The sequence below is a fragment of the Lycium barbarum genome, chromosome 6 (assembly GCF_019175385.1).
Source record: "Lycium barbarum isolate Lr01 chromosome 6, ASM1917538v2, whole genome shotgun sequence".
NCBI classification, from domain to species: Eukaryota; Viridiplantae; Streptophyta; class Magnoliopsida; order Solanales; family Solanaceae; genus Lycium; species Lycium barbarum.
Window position 1 is genome coordinate 132,041,214 of NC_083342.1, and position 23,096 is coordinate 132,064,309.

The window sequence follows — 23,096 nt, forward strand, 5'->3', positions numbered from 1 at the left end:
GATTTCCTGCCAGCAGTCTTCTCTTCCTATCACTTCACTTCGTCCTAGAAATCTGATCTCACCGGGCCGGGCGGCAGCGCACTTTCGTTTTTCCCTTAAAAACATTTTTAATCAACCACCATTACAGTAAATCTTGATATATACGTTTATAAATACCTCCAATCTAATTTGTGAGTCTTAGTTCCTATTTGAAGAAATTTTCTTTGATTATGATTTTTACAAATATTTTGAATTGTTAATGTTACTATTGTGATTTCAAACCAAACGATCCTTAAGAATCATTAAGGAAACGGTGTAGTTAGAACACTAGAGTCGATAAAGCAACTGCGCAGTTAGAACACCAGATTACTAATTATTACTTAATAAAGAGCTTTATATATATATATATAAGATAGACGAGTCCGGAGCCAAAATGGCTTATTTTTGCCGCCATTAGATCAAAATAGGCTGTTTTTTTTTTATACCACAATGGGTATTTCGTTGGTTATTCAACGAAATACCCACACAAGACACTGTTCATAGCTGGATTTTTTGTTGCATTTCGCTACACTTGTAGCGAAATGCAACAATTTTTTTTTTTTTTTTTTTTTGCATTTCGTGTATTAAAAAACGAAATAGGAGAAAAAAAAAATTAATTTCGTTCATATAAAAACGAAATTGAAAAATATATATATTTGCATTTCGTTGGTATATCTACGAAATAGTAAAAAAAAAAATGTATTTCGTTTATTAAAAAACGAAATATGAAAATAATTGTTTTTGGATTTTTGTATTTCGTTTATATAAAAAAATAGGAAAAAAATTATTTTCATATTTCGTTTTTAGATGAACGAAATAAAAAAAAACTTATTTTGTTTTTTAATAAACAAAAAAACAAATAGTTGTAAAGTCAAGACATAACTTTATTTTGAATATACATATAATTCTAAAAAATATAGGGAGAAAAACTAGTTGTAAAGTCGTCAAACTTTAGATGGTCATAACTTTGAGCTCGGACGTCCGTTTTACGCTTTTTTTTTTTTGAACTTGCGTATTTTTTCGAGATCTATGCGGACAAACTGGCGCAAGGCGGTTTGGCCAAGCCAATTTTTTTAAAAACAGCTTTTATCCCATTCAATTTCAATTTTCCCCCGAATTGGCGTGAAATTTTCAGTTTTATTTACTTATAAGATGATGATACGCAATAGATTTCAACGTAAAAATCTCGGGGTAATGTAGCTGTGAATGTCAATTTCACTTTTGTGGTTTCAATTTTTGAAAATAAAGCTGACTAATTTTCTCGACATATAAAGTTGACTAAAATAACCTTACAGTCAAACACTAAGTTTTTTCAGACAAAACTTACTTCGGCCACCTTTTCAACACCTAAAATGACGATCCGAACGTCTACGTATCCTTGATGTATTGGGCCTACATTACTGTACGCAGAAAAAAATATCAGGTTCTATATAAAATATTGACGTTTCGGAGTCTTGACACACGACTAATGATTGGTCAAGGTATGGAGAAAAACACTAAGTGTTGCAAAAAATAAAGTTGGCCAATTTTTTTTTTTTTTTTACTGTTTCTATAACGCAGTATTTTACTGCGTTATATATATATATATATATATATATATATATATATATATATATATGTATTCCTATTTCATTGGTATATAAACGAAAACAAATAATTATTTTCCTATTTCGTTTTTATATAAATGAAATACAAAGAAAATATATATATTTATCCTATTTCATTGGTAATATATATATGTATTCCTATTTCATTTTTATATAAACGAAATGAAAATAAAATTATTTTCCTATTTTTTTATATAAACGAAATACAAAAATACAAAAAAAAAAAATCATATTTCGTTTTTTAATAAACGAAATAGAAAAATACAAAAAAAAAAAATCATATTTCGTTTTTTAATAAACGAAATACAATTTTTTTTTACTATTTCGTAAATATAACAACGAAATGCAAAAAAAAAAAAAAAAAATATATATATATATATATATATTTTCCAATTTCGTTTTTATATGAACGAAATTTTTTTTTTATCCTATTTCGTTTTTTAATACACGAAATGCAAAAAAAAAATATATAATTTCCTATTTCGTTTTTTTATTTACGAAATGCAAAAAAAAAAAAAACCACATATTTCGTTGATTAATTCACGAAATGAAAAAAAAAATTGTTGCATTTCGTTGATTAACTCACGAAATGCAAAAAAAAAAAAAAAAAAAATTGTTGCATTTCGCTACAAGTATAGCGAAATGCAACAAAAAATCCGGCTATGAACAGTGCCTTGTGTGGGTATTTCGTTGGTTAACCAACGAAATACCCATTGTGGTATAAAAAAAAAGTCAACCTATTTTGGTCTAATGGCTGCAAAAATAAGTCATTTTGGATCCGGACTCTAAGATAGACTAACCACTCTTCATACTAGTAGTGATAGCCAAAGATAGAGCAAACCGAAGGGCAACATAACAAAACTAGTACTTTAATAATAGTTTTTGCATACTTGAGAATTCTAACTAGTAATAATATTACTTAGAGCTTGCCAACTAGTAAATATTCCTACTTCCACTAGCACTTCTTGGTTCATTTTTACAGGGTCCCCAAACTTCCAAGTCCCTCTTTCATTTGCTCAATCTGCACCTCTCGTGTTTGCTTCCGTTCAAGTGCCGCTTCAAGTTCCTTTATTTTTTTACAGGCTTCTTCCCTTTCTCTCTTGTGAACTTCAGCCAATTTTAAAATTTTCTCGTTATATGAATCCATCTTCATTAAAAGTAAGAAAAGACCTTGATTACTCGTTTGATGATTTTCAAATGAATAATCCTCTATATATACTAGTCACTTAGGAGTTATTGTGTTAATAATAATTGTTGCACAAGTCCCTCAATATTTACAAGTAAAACCCACTCTAAAATTTTCTAATGCCTAGAATAGTCCAACTTCCAAGGGAGTCTTCTGAACAACTTCCAAGGAGTCTTCCTAACAACTGACAAGAAAAAACTGCTCTAGAATATTCTATTAAATGCTAGGTGCTTTCACATGTAAACATCATACATGACAAAAATATGTTTTATCGCGTAATGATATGGTGGGGGTGTCACACTTAGTTATGATAACGAATTAGAGCACGACTTAATTAATATTTTCAATAGAACAAAACCTACATTATATTCTACCAACATCATTTCAAATTCAAACACTACGAAGATTTTCTTCGTGATTTTTTTTTTTTTTATATATATATATATATATATATATATATATATTATTATATATTATTGTATGATACCATGAATAAATAATAATGTCTTCTTAATTGCATCAATGAAAGAGCTTCAAATTAAAGGTGGATACATTTGCACCAATTGTTTTGTACTTCAGAAAAAACAAAATATTACATAGGGAGGAAAATGGGGAAGGAGATATTAACGTGAAAATTCAAATCCTTACCAACAAGATGAAAGTTCAAGTAGACAACCAACTGAGCTACTAAATCCTTACCATTATTTTCTACTTGAACTACATATAGATTTTAAAAAAATAAAGACATGTTTATACTAAGTGCGTGCCAATCACCCCAAATAACTAGCGGCTACACCACTTATCAAAAAAATAAAATAATAGAGGGTGCAGACATGCAATGATGAGATCCATCTACAAATTTCAAATATTAATTCACCTCTGGTTGGTTGCCAAACTTTGAAAATGTGATTTTGAATATTTGAATAATTTCATGCACTTTGATATTATCAATATGGATTTTAGGATATCTATGCAATTAGCTTAGTCTTTTTATGTTATTTGGGTGGATAATTTTGTGTTTTTGAAATGACCATATGGTCATATTGAGAGTATGAAAGCATTTAGTAATATGAATTTGGAATTATCTATTGACACTTTCTATAAACTCCTTTTGTGTAAGAGTGTTGTAATATATTACGAATGGGTGAAAATCATTTACACCCTCCAACTTTGCTTTAAAAATCAAACTTCTCCCTTAATTATGAACAATAGACATTCTTCCCCCCCTTTATCCTAGTTGACTTGTTAAGATGCCTAGTTTACCCTTACATTATCAATATTTGTCTTCTTTTTCCACTTCTTTAAAATCATGATATTTTTCTTTTTTAAATCTATGTAACAAATTTCTGATGAAAAAAATAAATATTATCATTTGGACAAAGAAAAAAAAGTGATTAATAATAATTGAGTATATAAGTAATGTTGTTCTATAATGCAATAAATTAGCAGACTAAAAAATTATTTTTTATTAATAATTGTCAAAACTCTAATCTTTATTTATACAACTGAAAATAATAGGTAATAACAACTTTACAAGATTTATTTTAATGCAGGTAATAAAAATAATATTAATAAAAATAGAGACAATATTTTAGAAATTATTTATTTATATTGGAAATGAATTTTAAATTATAATTTAAGAAATATTTCGTTAATGACAACCAAAACTTGTTTATTTATATAGACAATAGAGAATAAGAGAGAAGTGAAACTTAAATCTACACACACATTCATGTACATACATATATACATATAATATTGAAGTAACAATCTTAAAAAATAGCATTAGATTTTGTGACATTTACATATTCAAATAAAAGTATTATTCTACTTATAGTGTTAGTGACTTTACAGATTCAAATAAAAGTATATTCTACTTATAATGTTAATGACTTTGGAGAAGAATCTATAAATACCTATGTTAAAAAAGTAAATATTATATATAATATTAAAATATATTACATTAATGGAGGATTGAAAATAACAAGGGTGAAATAGACATTGCATAGGATAAAAGGGGGGGAGAATGTCTATTGTTCAAAGTTGAGGGGGTAGTTTGATTTTTAAAGCATAGTTCGGGGGTGAAAATGATTTTGACCCATTACGAATTGAGCTTAATTTCATCGTGATATTATCAAGAGTCTGGATAATAAAGCCAAACTTGTTCTCTGGGGTCGTTTGGTATACAATATTAGCTGGGATATTCCAGCACTAACTTTGAGATTAATATTTTACCATATTTAGTAGAAGGTATAAATTTATTCTGGGATAAATTTATACCTTGTACCAAACAAAGTATAAAGTGCATATCAAACTTAAAGATGGATATCCCATCTTATCCCAGGAGAATTATAATCCTGGGATAATTTTGCCTACGTACCAAACGACCACTTAGGCCTCGGTCGTCAAAGTATATATATGATGATGTTGCTTAAGGGAAAAGTGAAGGATCTATTTAATACTACATGTTCATTAGCTCTGCTTTAGAGTTTAGATGGGGGAGACTAAAAGCCCGTTTGGATTGGCTTATAAGCTGGTAAAACAAGCTTATAAGCCATTTTTAATTTTTTTGGATGTTTGGCTAAACAGAAAAGTGCTTAAAATAAGTTAAAAAGTGTTTAAAATAAGTTAAAAAGTGCTTAAAATAAGTCAAAAATAAGAAGTTGGGGAACCCAACTTTTTTATTTTTGGCTTAAAAGACATTTTGGTTTGACCAACGATTTTACTCTTTTATCCCTTATACATCCTTCTAATTCCAATATTACCCTCGCTACTAAAAACCCTAAACTATCATCTTTTCCTTTCAACAATTTATTTTCAACTTCAACACTTTTATCCAAATACGTAACTGCTTATTTATAAAATAACTTTCAGTACTTTAAGCACTTATGCTTAAAAGCCACTCTTTTTTCAGCTAATCCAAACGCGCTCTAAAGAGAATGGAGTTTGGCAATTTCGCCAAATAACTAAAAAAAATCATCTCACTGGAAAACCAAAACGAAAGATTGAAGAGAAGCACTTCAACTGAAAGGATAAGAAATACTGAATAAATATCTCAAAAGGTCATTTAATTATAAGAAATTATATAGTAAACTCATTCAACTTTATTTTGTAGTATTAATAAAATCACTCAATTTAGGATTTTTTACTTCTAAAATCACTTAATCAAATTTATCATAAATTTTTTTGACATGACAAAATAATTTTTTTTTTTATGTTATGGAAACATGGACCCATAAATAAAATAAATTAAGGAAAACTCATATCTTACGGCCGATGAAATCCCTGTCACTAGTGAGTGAACTATGATACCAACTCTAACACCTGCAAAAAAAAATAAGAATTCCATTCTAGGTAATTATGATATTTTTAGATTTTGCTACTGCTTCTTCTGATAATGATGCATAAAATGCAATGTGCTGGCAATTGGACGTCATTTTCTTTATTATCTTTTGCTTTGTCATAAGCTGCATTAGAAGTTTCAATACTCAAAGTACATTGATAGCATAAAAACATTTACGCCATCAGTTCAATTCAATCAATAGTAGCAACTTATTACTCTATTTTTCGGGTTACAATATAAATTTATAATGAAGCTACATGTTATTGTAGGTCAACTTAACTTGATGATCGAAAAATTAATACACTGCGCAAAACTTAACCTTAAAACTTTAGTCACAACAATCAAACATTGTGTTTGGTCTGGAATACCAAATTAAATTGGGGTAATGGGATGTGTGAAGTTTGTGAAATCATAAGATTATAAATACTAATGGGATAATATTGTTAATTAATTAAAGGGGAACTTGGCATCTTTAATTTTGTATTATTTGTGGGGTCCATGTCTACATGACATAAAAACTTAATTTATTTTGTCATGACATATTTTTTATGATAAATTTAATTAAGTGATTTTACGAGAGAAAAATTTTAAATTGAGTGATTTAATTGATACAAAATAAAGTTAAATGACTTTACTACATAATTCTTCGTAGTTGAGTGACTTTTTTGAGGTATTTAGTTATACGATGCTGTCAATGCAACAAAGAGCTCCTTCAATTGGCTTCTCCAAATTTAGTTAACAATTGACTTAATTGTTGGCTTAATCATAAAATTAGCTTGTAATTCCCTTTGTCATATCAATTACACTTACCAAGTTATGAAGTCAATCACGATTTCTCTTCCATCACTTCAGAATACATTGTTACTTATGAAAGGATAGTTATGAAAACATGAAGTCTACTTTTATTCTTCAATCTCTCTTAACAAAACCAACTTTGTTTAACAATTCTCTCTTATTCTTCAATTTCTCTTATGATTTAGATGTTGGAATAAAATTGCCCATTGTTAGATGCTACCTATCTCGTGATGGGCCTTGATGGGAGGTAGGGGTGTACAAAGAAAATCGACAAATCGAATCAAATCGATTATTCGAGACAGACTGAGGAAAAAAAACTTGATTAGTGGTTTGGTATTGAAAAAAAAAACTGATCATAATTAGTTTAGTTTGGTTTTAACAGAAAAAGTCAAACTGAATCAAACTAACTCAACATTACATGTATACAATTTTTAAAATATTTTATACATAAAAGCATTTATTTATAACGTAATTTAAAAATATTACTTAATTTTTTCATAGTTTTTGTTCTCTAACATATTATTTCAAGCTTGGTCTTAGAATTTTGAATGATCCAATATATTTTATAACACATAGATGTTAGTAACTCAAATTAAGCCCGAATTAAAATCAAATCAATACTAATGCTAACAAAAGAAATTCAATTATAACACTATGAATAACAATAATATTGGGCATCTATTCTTAGTTTTGCATTGGTTTAGATAGTCAAAATACATAACTTAATACAGTCATGTAATTAATACTTATTTTAGCATAACTTAGTAGTTTTTTATTATGATCATTTTCATTATGTTTGTTGAATATTTAGTACTCCTTCCGTTCTATAATAAGTGGTTTTTTAGACTTTTCATTTTGTTTCAAAATAAATGGTGCTTTATGATTTTAAGAAGAAATTGATCTTATTCTTCCAAAACTAATTGATCTTATTCTTCCAAAACTACTCTTATTTACATAATCAAGAATCATTACGTTTTTTTTTAGGCATTTAATTAGGGGTAAGTTAATAAAAACACTCCTAATTTTCTAGGAGTGAACACTTTCTTAAGGAGTGTGCATAAGCTAAAAACATCACATATGATAGAACGGAGGAAGTACAATGTCATCATTCATCTCACATTTTGTGTTATTTTCTTAAGAAACACCTTAATTAGATAGTTATATCTTACTAGGACTAAAGAAATATTTGATTTTTTATATGAAGCCTTTATCGGAAAACACCCTAAGTTGAAAAATCTGACTTTTGTTAATTTAGTTTGATATTTGAAAATCTGAATCAATCCGGTCCATATACACCCCTAATGAGTGGTATTAGACTTTCTTTGATTGTTTATGAAAATATTTATTTTGTGTCTAGTAAAACTTATACTAGTACAAAATTTGGCTCCGCCAACGAGATAAATTAAAGTTTTTCGTTGTTTATGGATTAGAGTGTGGTTCGCTGTTTAGAGCACTTTTCTTTATGGATTAGAATAAATGTCAAAAAAAAAAAAAAAAAAAAAAAAAACCTAAAGCAGAACCATCCAATAATATCATTTAATGATGCCATGTGATCGTCCGGTTCTTTCACTTAAATACCTCAACTAAACTTTGTTTCATTTAGACACCTGAGGTAGGGTCCGACTGTGCCATTTAGACATTTTTCGCTGAATTAGCCAAATTTACAAAGTGTGTGCAATACACTCGCTCCTGACGTGGCAAATGACGAATAAAATGAGGGCATGTGTCTTTTTTAATTAAAAAAAAAACTTTCTAAAAACATTTAATAACAAATTAAAAGTAATACTCTAAAAAAGAAAAAGAAAAACTTGATTTACACCCAATCAGAAAAAGACACATTATTAACAAAAAGAAAAAGAAAAAAATGACACATTGAAAATTCTGAAATGAATAGTTGTTCTTGGTGTTCCTCACCATCTTTATGTTGTTGCTACAACCACAATTTTAATCCTAATTTCAAGAGAAACTCCTCCAAATTTGTTATAACTTCAGCTAAAGTTTTCCCACAAAGACCCAAAGATAATCCAACATTAAATTCTCAAAATTTTCATCAAATCAATTAACCCATTTTGAAACTTCAAGCTTTTTAAAGACTCCATTAATGGCAAGTGTTTTTTTTTTTTAATCTTTTTGGGAATTTTATTTTTCTTTTATTTATTAAATAGATTTATCCAAAGAAAAATCATCTTTCTTGTCGTATAAACGATTAGGGAGAGAGAGGGTGGTGGCGGACTTGATTTTTTTCTAGTGAACAAGATAACAATGATGGAAGGTTTGCTAAATAGAGAAGAGATAGAAAAAAAAAAAAAGGAAATAAAAAGAATTAAAAAAAAAAATCTGGTTTTGGGCTTTTCACGTGCCAGTTTGGTGTACAAATCACGCAAGTTGTCAAATCAGCAAAAAGTATTTAAATGGCACAATTGAATTCTATTTCAAATATCTAAATGAAACAAAATTTATTTAAGGTGTTCAAGTAAAAAAAATCGTAAGACCACATGTGTCTATGATGGACGATGGGTTTGGCCAATAATTTTAGCAGTTACTGTTTTTTTGGTTTTACTTTTTGTCTCTTTTTGCTTTTAGCTTTTAGCTTTTTGACTGCGTTTCTAGAAGATTAAGTCATACCTTGCAAGTTAGGTTAACCCCTTTTCAGATATTATGTCATGGTTTGAAAGAAGAGCAAGAGAAGGAAAGTTGTACTATTTTGAAAGTTTAATCTTCTGTCAAATACTAAATTGACAGTACGCGAATTATGTCAAACCAGAAAAAGGTACTCAATGCTATTCTTTACAATTTTATAGCCGGTAAATTAGGGGAATCAAATTTGAACTCAAAATTGTTTGCCTTTTTATAGCCAGTAAATTACGGGAGTTAAATTTGAACCCACAACTATTTGCCTTTCTATAGTCAGTAAATTACGGGAGTTAAATTTAGTTTCTTTGTCCCCCTTTTTAATTTAAAATTTTCTTGTTCGAGTGAGTCCCATAATGGAATTGGATATGATAATTTCATAAATTTTTCATTAAACTTCAGTTGGACACTCAAACTATAACATATTTTAATTGAACACCTGAGCACATAAGTAATATTTCTATTATATCTTCCGACTCATAAATATATCTCCTCTTTTGATTATACACATTAACATTAATTGAAATATGCATAAAATTTTATAACTAACTGAGGCTAATGTGTATCCTTAAAGGAGATGACATATTTTAAGTAATTAACTTGTTTACGTAATGAGACTTTAAAAACACTTGTAATTTTTTTCTTCAAATTTTTAATTCGAATGTGTTTAATAAAAGAATTTATTTGTGTTAAAGTGTTCAATCGGAATAATTTATGGTTAAGAATGGAATCCATGGTAGTTAATGAGCTATTTGGGGATAATGAGTTTATGAACCCTAGGTTGTTGATTATAAATCTCTTTTTCAATTGGATTTTATTGATTTAATTATTGATTTCTACTATCTAATCATTGAATAATTAGCTTCTAGGCTTGAATCTTCCTTTATTTCAAAAATCAAAATCATGGGAATTAGGGGAGTTAAATTTGAACCCAAAATTATTTGCATTTTTTTAGTCAGTAAATCCCGGGAATTAAATTTGAACCCAAAATTATTTGCATTGTTATGTTATAGTCAGTTAAATTTTGTTTCTTTGTTTAATTTAAAATTTGTTGTTCGAGTGAGTCCCATAATGGAATTTAGTGATTATTACTAATATTCTCCTTAACATTATTAAACCTTTTCCTAATTAAGTCCACTGCGGAGGCATTTCCTAAGTGGAACGTAACGGTTTACGGTTCACCCACCGTAGAAATTTCTTATTTTCCCCTCCACGTAGAAATCGAAGATTCGTCAATTCAACCTATTTATAGCTACGTCCCACCATTAATAATTTTCTATCTACATACATCCTACTCATACTTTACAATTCACATCTCTGTTACGCAATTCTCAAACTCCAATGGCTACCAACACCAAAGAAATAGCAGTTGATATGACCCCTTATTTCATCATCTACAAAGATAACAGCATCAATAGATTCCGTCCATCAGAAAATGCTCCACTTTGTGACGATCCACAAGCCCCTGTTCAATCCAAAGATGTTGTAATTCAACCAGAAACAGGGGTTTCTGTACGTGTATTTCTCCCCAAGATTACCGATCCCAAACAGAAAATCCCCGTTATAATTTACATTCATGGCGGTGCTTTCTGTATTGGATCAGCTCGTTCCCCTGTATTCCATAATTTTATCAGTTCTTTAGTTGAAAAGACTAATTTTATTGCTGTTTCAGTTGATTATAGACTTTGTCCAGAAAACCCTTTTCCCGCTACATATGAAGATTCTTGGGAAGCTTTTCAATGGGTGCTTTCACATGTTAATGGACATGGCCCGGATTCTTGGCTAAATGATTATGCTGATTTTAGCAAAGTGTTTATTGGTGGAGAAAGTGCTGGAGCGAATATTGCTAATGATGTTGCTATTAGAGCAGGGGTTAGTACTGATCTTGATTCAAAAGTTAAAATTTTGGGCCTTTTTTTGGTTCATCCATATTTTGGGATAGAAAATGATTCGTTGTACGAGGTTTTGTGTCCGACAAGTGGTGGAAGTTTGGAGGATCCGAGGGTAAATCCATTGATAGATCCGAGGTTAAAATCTATGGCGTGTATGAAGGTTTTGTTTTTGGTGGCTGAGAAAGATCTTCTGAAAAAAGGGACGATGAATTATTATGAAGGATTGAAGAAGAGTGAGTGGAATGGTGATGTGGAGTTAATGGAAACGAAAGGGGAAGGACATTGTTTCCATTTTTACAATCCTTTGGCTGAGAAAGCTGTTGCGCTTATGGATAAACTAGTTGATTTCTTGAAGCAAGAGTACTAGGTTTGGTTTAGGGTTATCTTGCCCTTTTAAATAACATGCTTATATGAGCATCAGTCTTTATTTTGTGGTTCTTGTGATTTGAATTTTGAGCTCTAGTAGTAGATTTAAGACCAAAAATCCTAAAAGTAGTTCACTTGGACAAGCTTTGCTTATGTTTATGTGATGTGATTACAAGTGGAATATCTAGATGCATCGAAGTTGGCGGGCCCAGACATCATTGTTATAAAGTATTTATATTTATGTGATGTAGTTACATTTGATATGCCTAATAGTCTTTATAGTGTGCTTCGTAGTTGTATGCTGTCCTGGGGATTAGATTTTAGTGCAACGTACAATATACTTCTCTTCTTCGAGAGCTAATCGCGAGATTATAAAAACGAGTTCTTTAAAGTTTAACGGATATCATGTTCTATGCAAAATCTATTAAATATAGAGTCCTTAAAATGGAAAATTATTACACCCTTGTCCCAAAGTAAGTGTGGCATTTTTTTTTTCGGGAGTCAATTCCACTAAAAAAGGACGGGGCAGACAAACGAATTTTTCGACATGTTCGTACGAGTAACTGAACTTGCTCTTGTGGTTAAAGTAACAACACGCATTACCTTTTTTTCTTGTGGTTCCAAATTTGAGCTCCAATAAAATCTAAACCCAGAATCCTATGTATAGTTCATAGTAGTTCTTTTTTAGAAGGGTAGAATAGATGACATATTTCGGAAAGTAAATGTTTTTAGTTTTATGGTCTTTTTATAAGAGTTTTTCATTTTAACACATAAGAGGTCTGAGAAGGTTATTTTCTTCTTTTCAAATTGTAAGAAAACAAGACTCAAGAGATTTCATTTCTTCAGAAAAAGGACGGGAGCGTCATGCCATGACCTATGAGGCAAAAGATTAGCTAGAGAATTGAATGACACGAAAGTGACGAAACTATACACATAAATTTCGGGACAACTCGTCAATGTCACTCTGGTTGTATTGTTGTTCCAAGTCTAGATTCTTCAAATTCTGACCCAGCAAGTTGGTGATCTCTTTACCAACCTCTCTGCTCCTACCTATCCGAGTACTCTTTTTTGTTTTTGTTACGTTACAAAAACTAAATAAATATAAACATTTATTTGCCTCCCTTCAAATGTGTATAATGATACAATCTTTAAAATTGATTCTAGGAGGATGAGATTGTATGCTGAGTTTGACAGCACAGTAATGATTATTGACGCTACTCGAAAATGTATTAATTTTGGATTATGGGGGATTATAATTCTGCTAGAATTCATAAATGAAAGTAAAAGTGATTTAAGAGGATTATTAATGAATGATCTGTCGTTGAGGCTGGTTTAAATACTACTAGTTTATTTTGGGATTAAGTGAGAAATAAGAGTTATCTAAAACAAAACTTATATGCAGTAAGCCACTAAGTATTCACTCCAAACAAATAGATGTATGACATATGTTTGTACGTACATTTCTATCACTCAATCATGATTAATGGAGTACATATTTTCACTACATTAAATTATTTAACCATAATAAGTTAAATTGGTTTGATGTAAAACACCCTATCGTGTGTGCCTTCATTAGGCTTCTCAACCCATCCATTTATATTTCCCGAAGCTGCTTTGTAAAATCCGCCATATCTAGATCCCTGGAAAGCGTACCTGAACTTTCACCAAACAGCAATAATCCTTCCCAAAGCTGCTCTGGCAAAATCTTGCCACAATTTTTCTTGTGTACTACATATATCATTAATATGAGTAATAATTGGTTCAGCATTTTCTTCCCATAGGTCACGGGTTGAGAAACAGCCACCAATATTTGTGTTAGGGTAGACTACATCACACCCCTTGAAATAAGATCTTACCCCAGGTCTTACTAGCAAGAGATGTTTTGTGCACCGAGCTGTCCTTTTTTTTCAACCATCAGATTGGAGTTTGCTGGATTTAGGAAAAAAATCCATCATGTTAGAACTTAGAATTAATGTTTCAATTAATATTGAAATAGTTCATCTGATAAAGCTCTTGATTTTCAAAACCAAATGAATTTAAATTTGAAGATAGTTGGAGTCTCTCCCATGAGCAAACGGAAGAACAAAGGACAACTCTATCTTAGGGATTCAACTAAGCCACACAACAAGTAGCATTTAAGAATGTTGCTCTTTTGAATCCATAATTTCACCTTTTGATCAATGCCTTCAAGGAAAAAGTGTTTGTGGATTGCTTTTTAACTTGAAGATACATTTTTCATTTAGTCTTTTACGTTTTAGGTTCTTGAAAGAGACATTTTTATTTGTTAAATTTATGAACCTATTGATAACTATTACTAAATGAATTTTCGTACAAGAACTTCTATCCTATAAATAGTTCTTCTTTTCTCGTAAAATAATAGCAATTTGAATTAAAAATCAAGAGCTTTTATCAGATGAACTGTTTCAAAATTAATTGAAACATTCATTCTAAGTTCTAACACATCAAGGGTGTGATAGGAAGTATTCCGGTTGAAGAGATTTTAATCTCCTGTATTATAAACCTTCCGTATCTTTTATCCTTTCTTTTCCTGTTTTCTCCTTTTCCGTTTTGAGTTCAAGCAGACTGCTTGACTAATTGAGTTTAAGTTATATGACATGAACTCTTGATTAATTAGTGTTTAGAGCATGAAATTAAACTGATCTTAAAAATGAGTGGTCTTAAATTTTTAGACCCTACTTCATGCGCAAATTTTCTAGATCAATAGTCAATCAAAATTTGTTAAGCCTAAAATTTTGCTCATAAGATAAGTCATGTCAAAAGTTCAACACATTTAAAGTCATTCTCGTAAATCACGCGGTTTGGAGAGAGCTGATACAATAAATATTGCTGCAAGACTTGCCAATTCTTCTCCACATTTTCGAGCCCATAAGCAGGTGACCGACTGACCGGTGATGTGTCTGATAGAAAGATTAGTCTAAGAAGGAAAAAAGAGTAGAAACAAACAAAATTAAGACACCATATGATGTATCAGATTGAAAAATGGTCCAAGAGAGAGAAAAAAAAAAAAAGCTTAAGACACTATATGACGTGACAAATAGAAAGAATAGTCCAAGAGAAGGAAAAAATAACGAAACAAACAAAACTAAGACACTATATAGAAATAAAATTTTCCGTAAGGACCGCTTCTGAGAGTCAGTTAGATTTCGTATCTTTGAATTCATGACCTTTGATTTAATGAAAACATGCTAATTCATCGGTGTAAGAAACACGTGAAGTAGTTGGACGTAACATTAATGATGAGAATATCCTAGAAATCTTAACGTATTTTTCAGTTGAACAGCGTTACAGAAAAAGATACAAACAACAATTTGTAAGAATTACTATTAAGAGGAATCCTTACTATCCTGAACAAATCTTCTAAGATGAAGATTTGCAATTTACTCCAATTTCTAATAAAAAATACCCCAAATTCAGTGCAGAGTAACGAAAGTCACGCAGAAGAAGATTGGCAAGTGGCAACCCAAACAGGGAGGCGTCTTCCGTGTCTTGGTCAGAGTCTCACACAGCACTAGCTCCGCCCGTGATCACAGAAATGTCTTCGCATACTTAATATCATAAATTCTACTAATACTTAATAATAAATGATACTACTAATACACTGGATATGTTATTGTTATTGATTTTTTTTTTTCTTAAAACTCTGCTCGATAAAATATCTTGCTGTGCATAAAATGAAACTGGAAGAGTACCAGTACTCACTACTCCAATTACGCATGGCATGTCACACCACCAAATTTAATTTAACTTACAATTTGTGTAGGTCAATGGGAACACCTCGTTAGTCTATCCCGGCACCAATCTGCCACGCTATCATGCCCTCACACACATACACTCTTAACCGTTAATCCTCCTTTGGGTTACAAACAAGTTCTATATAATCTTTACTGCAGTCTCTAGACCCATTCATTATTAGTCTCCTTTCTTAACTCCCTCAATATGACACTACACTTCACTCATCTTCATTTTCCTTTATTACTTCTGATTATCTGCCTATGTATGAACTCAACCCTTGCAGGGATAGCCCATAACTTTTATCCATTTTTTGAAGTTGATGCTGATGGAACTGTCCACAGGTTTCAAGAGATCAAGTTTGTCCCTCCATCAAACAATCCCAAAACCGGAGTCCAATCCAAAGACGTTACAATTTTGCCAGAACAAAACGTATCAGCCCGACTTTACCTTCCCAAAATCAGTGAAAAAAACCAAAAATTTCCTCTGCTTTTCTACGTCCACGGTGGCGGCTTCTGTACTCAGTCAGCATTTTCTCCCACATATGATAGTTACCTCCACAGGCTAACTGCTGCAGCTAATGTAGTTGCAGTATCAATTGATTATAGACTAGCCCCAGAGCATCCAATCCCATCATGTTACGATGATTCATGGGCTGTCATGAATTGGGCTGCTCAAGGGAAAGAGCCATGGCTCAAAGAACATGCCAATTTTTCGCGAGTTTTCTTGGCTGGTGATAGCGCTGGGGCTAATATTGCTCATAACATGATGGTTCGTGCAAGTGAGGAAAGTCATTTTCTCCCTTCTCTAGTGGGAATGGCATTGATTGATCCCTACTTTGGTAACGGTAAGCCTGATGGACTTTTCACATATTTATGCCCAAAAAGTAATGGGATTGATGATCCAAGATTCAATCCGGCAGCTCATCCGATGATGCTGTCGAAGTTGAATTGCTCCAAGATTTTAGTTTGTACCGCAGGCAAAGATTTTTTGAGAGACAGGGCTTGGACTTATTACGAGACGATGAAGAAAAGCGGGTGGAAAGGTCAAGTGGGGATAAAGGAGATAGAAGGAGAGGGGCATGTTTTTCATTTGTTTAACCAAACTTCTGAGAAAGCCAAGGTCTTGATGAAATCGCTGGTCGAGTTCTTGGTCTAATGCTATAGTAATTAATTCTTGGCTATCTGATAGAATTCAGGATTTAGAGTTAGCAAATGTAGAATCAGTTTAATCATATTTGTAATCCTTTTATAATTGATGTTTCTGGCTTTCTGCATATGTATACATAATTCAAGCCGATGGTAATGAGTTCAGTTGAATCCATGGAACATGCCCTAAATATATGTGTCTGCTTGTATGTTATTGGAAATAATAATTTAAAATTGTAAAAAATTAAAATTGGTTAGGATTTGATATTTTAATTCATATTTAATTAGTATTTATAGTCAAATTAATATAGGAATAGGTTTTCCTATTTTGAGTTAAAGTAGGTTTCATACTATTATAAATAAGGATGTTGCTAGCGATTTTCATAATAAGTGAAAACAAGAGAGAATAAGAGATATTGTAGAGATTCATAGAGTCTATTAATAAAATATCACCTTTCAAATAAATTGGTGTCAGAGCTTCTACGATCCTAGTAGAAAATTACAAAACTTTCGCTGCCGGCGGGCGGCTATAACACACATATGTCGCCTGTTTGGCCAATGATGATGATGTTGGCAAACGCCGGCCAATAATATAGGCATGAGTAATAATCATGCTGAGAATGATTGGAAAAAAAAAAATATTACAGGTTTCAAGAGGTGCAAACAAATTTGCACAAGAGGAAAAAATTGTCTTCTCTAAACGCTGGAGAAGTGGGTTAAAAAAAATAAATTGGAATGTTGGAGAAAAAGTGCTTTAACGATTGTGAAGGTCGAAGAGAAAGTGCTTCAACAATTGAAGGTTGGTGAGAAAGTGAATCAATAAAATTGGAATGTTGGAGAGAAAGTGCTCCAACGATTGTGAAAGTTGAAGAGAAAGTGCTTCAACAATTGAAGGTTGGTGAGAAAGTACATCAACAAATTGGAATGTTGGAGAAAAAGTGCTCAAGCGATTGTGAAGGTTGAAGAGAAAGTGCTTCAACAATTGAAGGTTGCTGAAAAAGTGCATCAACAAAATTAGAATGTTGGAGAGAAAGTGCTCTAACGATTGTGAAGGTTGAAGAGAAAGTGATTCCACAATTGAAGATTGGTGAGAAAGTGCATCAACAAAATTGGAATGTTGGAGAGAAAGTGCTCTAACGATTGTGAAAGTTGAAGAAAAAGTGCTTCAACAATTGAAGGTTGGTGAGAAAGTGTATCAACAAATTGGAATGTTAGAGAGAAAGTGTTCCAACGATTGTGAAAGTTGAAGAGAAAATGCTTCAATAAATTGGAAGATGGTGAGTGACGGTTGAAGAGAAAGTGCTTCAATAATTGATGGATTGGAAACAAGTGCTTCAACAATTGGAAGATGATGACAAGTGGATCAAGAATTAGATATGTAATTTTGAATTACGGGAGAATGTTGGAAATAATAATTCAAAATTGTAGGAAATCAAAATTGATTAGGATTTGGTATTTTAATTCATGTCTAGTTAGGATTTATAATCAAATTAATATAGGAATATGTTTTCCTATTTTGAGTTAAAGTCGGTTTCATACTATTATAAATAAGGGTGCTGCTAGCGATTTTCATAATAAGTGAAAATAAGAGAGAATAAAAAATATTATAGAGATTCATCGAGTGTATTAATAAAATATTTTTCTTCAATGAAAAGTATTAATGTAGTATATTTTTACACGATGGTTAATTTTTACGTAATTATAGAGTTTAAGCATGCTTCGAGTTATTTTATGGTATCATGAGATTATTGTCCTGCACAGCATTTGAAAAGTAAAGAGCGCAAGAAGAAAGCCAGAAACCGCTGAACATGTCAATAAAGATTGACGGTGACCTGGTGCTACGCGTCTGGGTAGTGATAAATGATATATTGACATTTATGGAGGAGTAGTTGATAAACAATATTGTACTTGGTACATATCAATAACTACATTATATTATAATTATAACCGTATACAAGAGGGAATGTGAGTTTTTTGTGGTCCTCACGGAGCTATTTTTGTCATTTTGATCCCTTACATCTCACAATGAAGGAGTGACACGTGTAAAGTTATACCAACTTATAGATTTAGGGTGGGCCCTTTAATCACACGTGGTTGCTGCAATGGGGATTTTCTGTATATCATCATCTTTTCCTTCATTCATTTTATGGAGCCCATTGGGCTTTTATAATTGATGTGTAGTGTAATTATTTAACGATCTCCTCTTGCTCCTCTTTAGATTATTTATCCAGATCATATTATATGATCGTTTTAGTTTTTACATTTAGTGTAAAATGAATAATTTTTTATATAATCAAGAAGATATTAATATTCTTATTTCAAATTTACTCTTATTTTGATAAGTGAAATTTTACATAATAAAAAAATTATACTAAATATATACCATTTAATTAAGTGTAATTCAGTAAAAATACTTTTTACTTTTTAGAGGTGAGTTAATTTCTTAAGAGGTGTGTTAAATTATTAAATTAATTATGCGGTAGAAAAATAATTGAATTATGTGTCTTTATATTATGATCAACACTTAAAAATATACTCAAGTAATGTATTGATTTTCGATCTCAAACTTAAAACGTGATTGAAACACCTAATAACCTAATATTAGATGATCAATAATTAAATATTTAATTTTATTGTAGATCTCCAAGATTCATGATCTCAATATTACGAAAATAATCACAATAAATAACTTGTATCATCGTTCATGATCCTCACATATACTCTATCCAACACTTGATTTTATTCCCTTTTCTATTATTTTTTGGTATTGCCGACTAATAATATATTACAATACCAATGGTTCTAGAGAAAATTTTGAAACTAATAGGTATTTGTTAATAAATGTATCCTGAATCTTAATTCATGGAGAGAGGATTGACCAACAACATATAAAGAAATTAATTTCAGATATCATAATCGATGTCAGACAACTTAACACTACCGCACGTAAGCGTGTCAATTAAAGTGTTCCCAGCATCGAATTAATTAAGAATTGAGATGGAGGCATTGATACCATATTATAAAAAATAAATCTTTGAGTCTAACTCAATGACAAATTTAAAAATAGTTCATGAGGTAAGGATTGTCCAAGGCCGTAAAAGAAATCAACTCAACATCCCACAGCTAATTGGGGATAACGTAAACTTCCATGACAACTTTTTTGTGTAATTATTGTTCAAAAAATTAATTTGGAAAAGACTAATTTTCAATAACAAAATCAAAATCAAAACTAAATAAGCTGATTGGGTAAATATATTGAATTGGCATGGAGTTGACCGAATAAAAAGGATAAATTTACACGAAGGTGTTTAGAGTACGAGGATCAATCCACTTAATTTTGACCATGAATTTGAGTATAGACTCTTTAAATAATTTTAAATAAAATTTATATATTCTAAAACTACAAGTCCACATAACTAATGATTCAAAATATTTTGAAAAAATTTGAGAAAATTATAATCAAAGAACACCCGAAATAGTAACATCTTCATATAAATTGAAACGAAGAGCGTACTATTTTTCTATCTCGAGTAAGCCCGGGCCTCATGCAACTAGTGCAATAAATAAACACCTATGGCATTCATGTGTGGAAAAGATTAGTTTTGAGTGGTAGGTGGTGAAATATTTACTCCATTCAAATAAAAAAATTTACTCCATTTCAGCTGGAGTCGATAGTCTGAATAGTAATTGACCATCAACGGCGCTTATTTTTGTTTCGTCTTTCAAAAGCTATCTAACTTTGCCTAGTTAACTTTAATGATCATTTTAGTCAGAAATACAATTCTGATACCTATCTAATGACATGATAATCGTAAATTTTTACGAGAAACTATTTTTTAAAAATTAATATTAAATTTATTTAGGATCCAGCTCAAATCCTGTTATGTATATACCCAACTTTTAAATATGAAAAGTGATGATTAGTATATAAGGTGCAGTATCTTGCCCGTTCTCTTACCTTCTTTATTTTTATTTTTCACGCGGTGTCCGACTCTCATTGGGGCCTAATTAAATTCGGATTCGCACCGAAAAGTCTCACATTGGGGGTAAAGCACTCCCTAACAAAAATGACTCCATAGCTAAGGGAACTCGAATTCGACCTCTTATTAAGGATGAAAGAGTACTTATTACTCTGCAACAACCCTTGTTGGCCTTGCTCATTCTCTTATTATAGACAAGCAATATATATTTATCTTTGAATTGGTCGAAGGCCAAAAAAGATACGACGCAAGACCATTCTACCATGCTAAAATGGAAGAATGAAGTGCCTGAAGTTTCTTCATATATCTTTAAGGGTGAAATGAATTATGCCAGAATATGTAGGCAAATTACTCGTTTTGGTACCATAACCTTCAGTTTGATTCATTTTAGAATTTATATTTGCCTCTTAATTCTCTTGGAAAATATGAATCTTGAGGTTATTCTTAATATATATACTAACAATATATAAAAGTGCAGCCGATGCACAAAGTATTCAGCGTTAGTAGGATTTGAGGAGCCGCATCCCAAAGAATGTGATGTAGACAGAACAACATAATGATAGCATTAATGGCAGCTATATAGTGAAAATTAATTAAAAAAAAATCTTGATTTCAAATTTTTTATTGATAGAACATACAAAATAAGTGATTTAAAAAAAAGAATCTATTTTGTATGGTCATTTGTTTAAAAAAATGGAAAAGGATAACCAAGATTTATTCTTTGACTATTGTGACAATTTATTTATTATAAAAGTGATAAGGTTGTGACTTTTAAGTGACAAAACAAAGGTATTTTACTTTGATGAAAAACCTATAATTATGTAACAAAATATTTTATTTTGTACCTCCCACGAGTGATATCATATAAATTGGATATAAGGAGTAGTAGGCATTTGCTATGAAAAGCAAATAGTATTTTTTTATTTTTATTTTTATTTTAAATTTCGAGTTGAAGATGGAGTTGTGTTTGGTTATACTTTTCATAAAAAATATTTCATTGTTTGAATATATTGAAATTGAAAAAAATGGAAAAAAAAAGGTGAAAAGAATTTTTAAAATTTTAAATATAACTTCAAGTTGTATTTGGAATTTTCACGGCTTAATTCTCAAATAAAAGAAAAAAAAATAGGGAAAAATTCTCATGCCCAAACGGAAGCATTGTTCATTTCTTTCCTACTTTTTCCCCAGCACTAATACTTGTTGCCTGTCGGTTATCCTATTAGCGAGATCTCTCCAATTATCCTAGAACTAGAACTAGTAATTGGCCTTTGGAACTGGCAATTTAACTCTTTTTACCCTCACCATCAACAAACTTCAACCCTCAGAAATTCAAGTATGGATCAAGTCTCAGCAGATGAAGTATCTTTCAATTTTCCTCCTTTCTTTCGAGTCTACAAAGATGGCAGAGTCGAAAGAACAAATAAACAAGTCTGTGTCCCACCGTCCAACAATCCTAATACTGGCGTCCAGTCCAAGGACGTCGTGGTTTCACCCGAAAACAACGTATCAGCCCGTCTTTATCTTCCTCAAATCATTGAAAAAAATCATAAATTTCCCCTTCTTGTATACATCCATGGCGGTGGCTTTGCAGTAGAATCAGCATTTTCAACCACTTATGATAATTACCTTCACTCTCTGGTAGCTGAAGCCAATTTGGTTGTCGTATCTATCGATTATAGACTAGCCCCTGAACATCCACTTCCTGTTTGTTATGATGACACATGGACTGTCTTGAAATGGATTACTAGTATTGGTGTCATCCATGAGCCATGGATCAAATTTCACGCAGATTACTCTAGAGTGTTCTTAGCCGGTGACAGTGCCGGTGCCAATATTGCTCATGACATGATGGTTCGTGCAAGTGCTAAAGAAAATCCACTTGGCGATGGTGTGAAGATTGTTGGAATGGTTTTAATCCATCCATTTTTTGGTAACAATGAGCCTGATTTGTTATGGACATATATTTCTCCAGAAAGCTCGGGTTGTGATGATCCAAGGCTAAACCCTGCAGCTCATCCGAGTTTGTTACGAAGTCTTGTTTGCAAAAGAATTCAAGTTTTTACAGCGGAGAAAGATTTTTTAAGAGATAGAGGCAGAACTTATTACGAGGCTTTGGAAAAAAGTGGATGGAAAGGTGAGTTGGAAATCATGGAGGCTGAAGGGGAGGAACATGTCTTCCATTTGAATAAACCAACTTGTGAGAACGCTGGCTCCTTGATGAAACGATTGGTCGAGTTCTTTAATCAACCCTGATGAAAAATATTGTAACAGATCAGGTTATGATCAAAATTACTTCTTGTTTTCATTTCAATAAATTATCTGTTTTAGTTTTTGGAATCAAGAGAAAATTGAAAGTGTCCAACTTAATACAATGTATCCA

At 31.2% G+C, this 23,096-nt stretch overlaps 3 protein-coding genes across 3 annotated transcripts; all 3 read left to right on the forward strand.

The window, feature by feature from the left end:
• Nucleotides 1-10,769: 10,769 nt before the first annotated feature.
• On the forward strand, nt 10,770-12,101 carry LOC132599073 (probable carboxylesterase 1). Its single transcript, XM_060312299.1, has one exon. The coding sequence runs from the start codon at nt 10,922-10,924 to the stop codon at nt 11,837-11,839; it is 918 nt and encodes a 305-aa protein (XP_060168282.1). The 5' UTR covers nt 10,770-10,921; the 3' UTR covers nt 11,840-12,101.
• Nucleotides 12,102-15,471: 3,370 nt separating this feature from the next.
• LOC132599074 (probable carboxylesterase 13) lies at nt 15,472-16,911 on the forward strand. Its single transcript, XM_060312300.1, has one exon. The coding sequence runs from the start codon at nt 15,796-15,798 to the stop codon at nt 16,744-16,746; it is 951 nt and encodes a 316-aa protein (XP_060168283.1). The 5' UTR covers nt 15,472-15,795; the 3' UTR covers nt 16,747-16,911.
• Nucleotides 16,912-21,847: 4,936 nt separating this feature from the next.
• On the forward strand, nt 21,848-23,053 carry LOC132599075 (probable carboxylesterase 12). Its single transcript, XM_060312302.1, has one exon. The coding sequence runs from the start codon at nt 22,052-22,054 to the stop codon at nt 22,967-22,969; it is 918 nt and encodes a 305-aa protein (XP_060168285.1). The 5' UTR covers nt 21,848-22,051; the 3' UTR covers nt 22,970-23,053.
• The last annotated feature ends 43 nt before the right edge of the window (nt 23,054-23,096 follow it).

Coding starts and splice junctions, on each gene's coding strand:
- LOC132599075 (XM_060312302.1), top strand. CDS start 22,052: ATGGATCAAGTCTCAGCAGATGAAGTATCTTTCAATTTTCCTCCTTTC.
- LOC132599073 (XM_060312299.1), top strand. CDS start 10,922: ATGGCTACCAACACCAAAGAAATAGCAGTTGATATGACCCCTTATTTC.
- LOC132599074 (XM_060312300.1), top strand. CDS start 15,796: ATGACACTACACTTCACTCATCTTCATTTTCCTTTATTACTTCTGATT.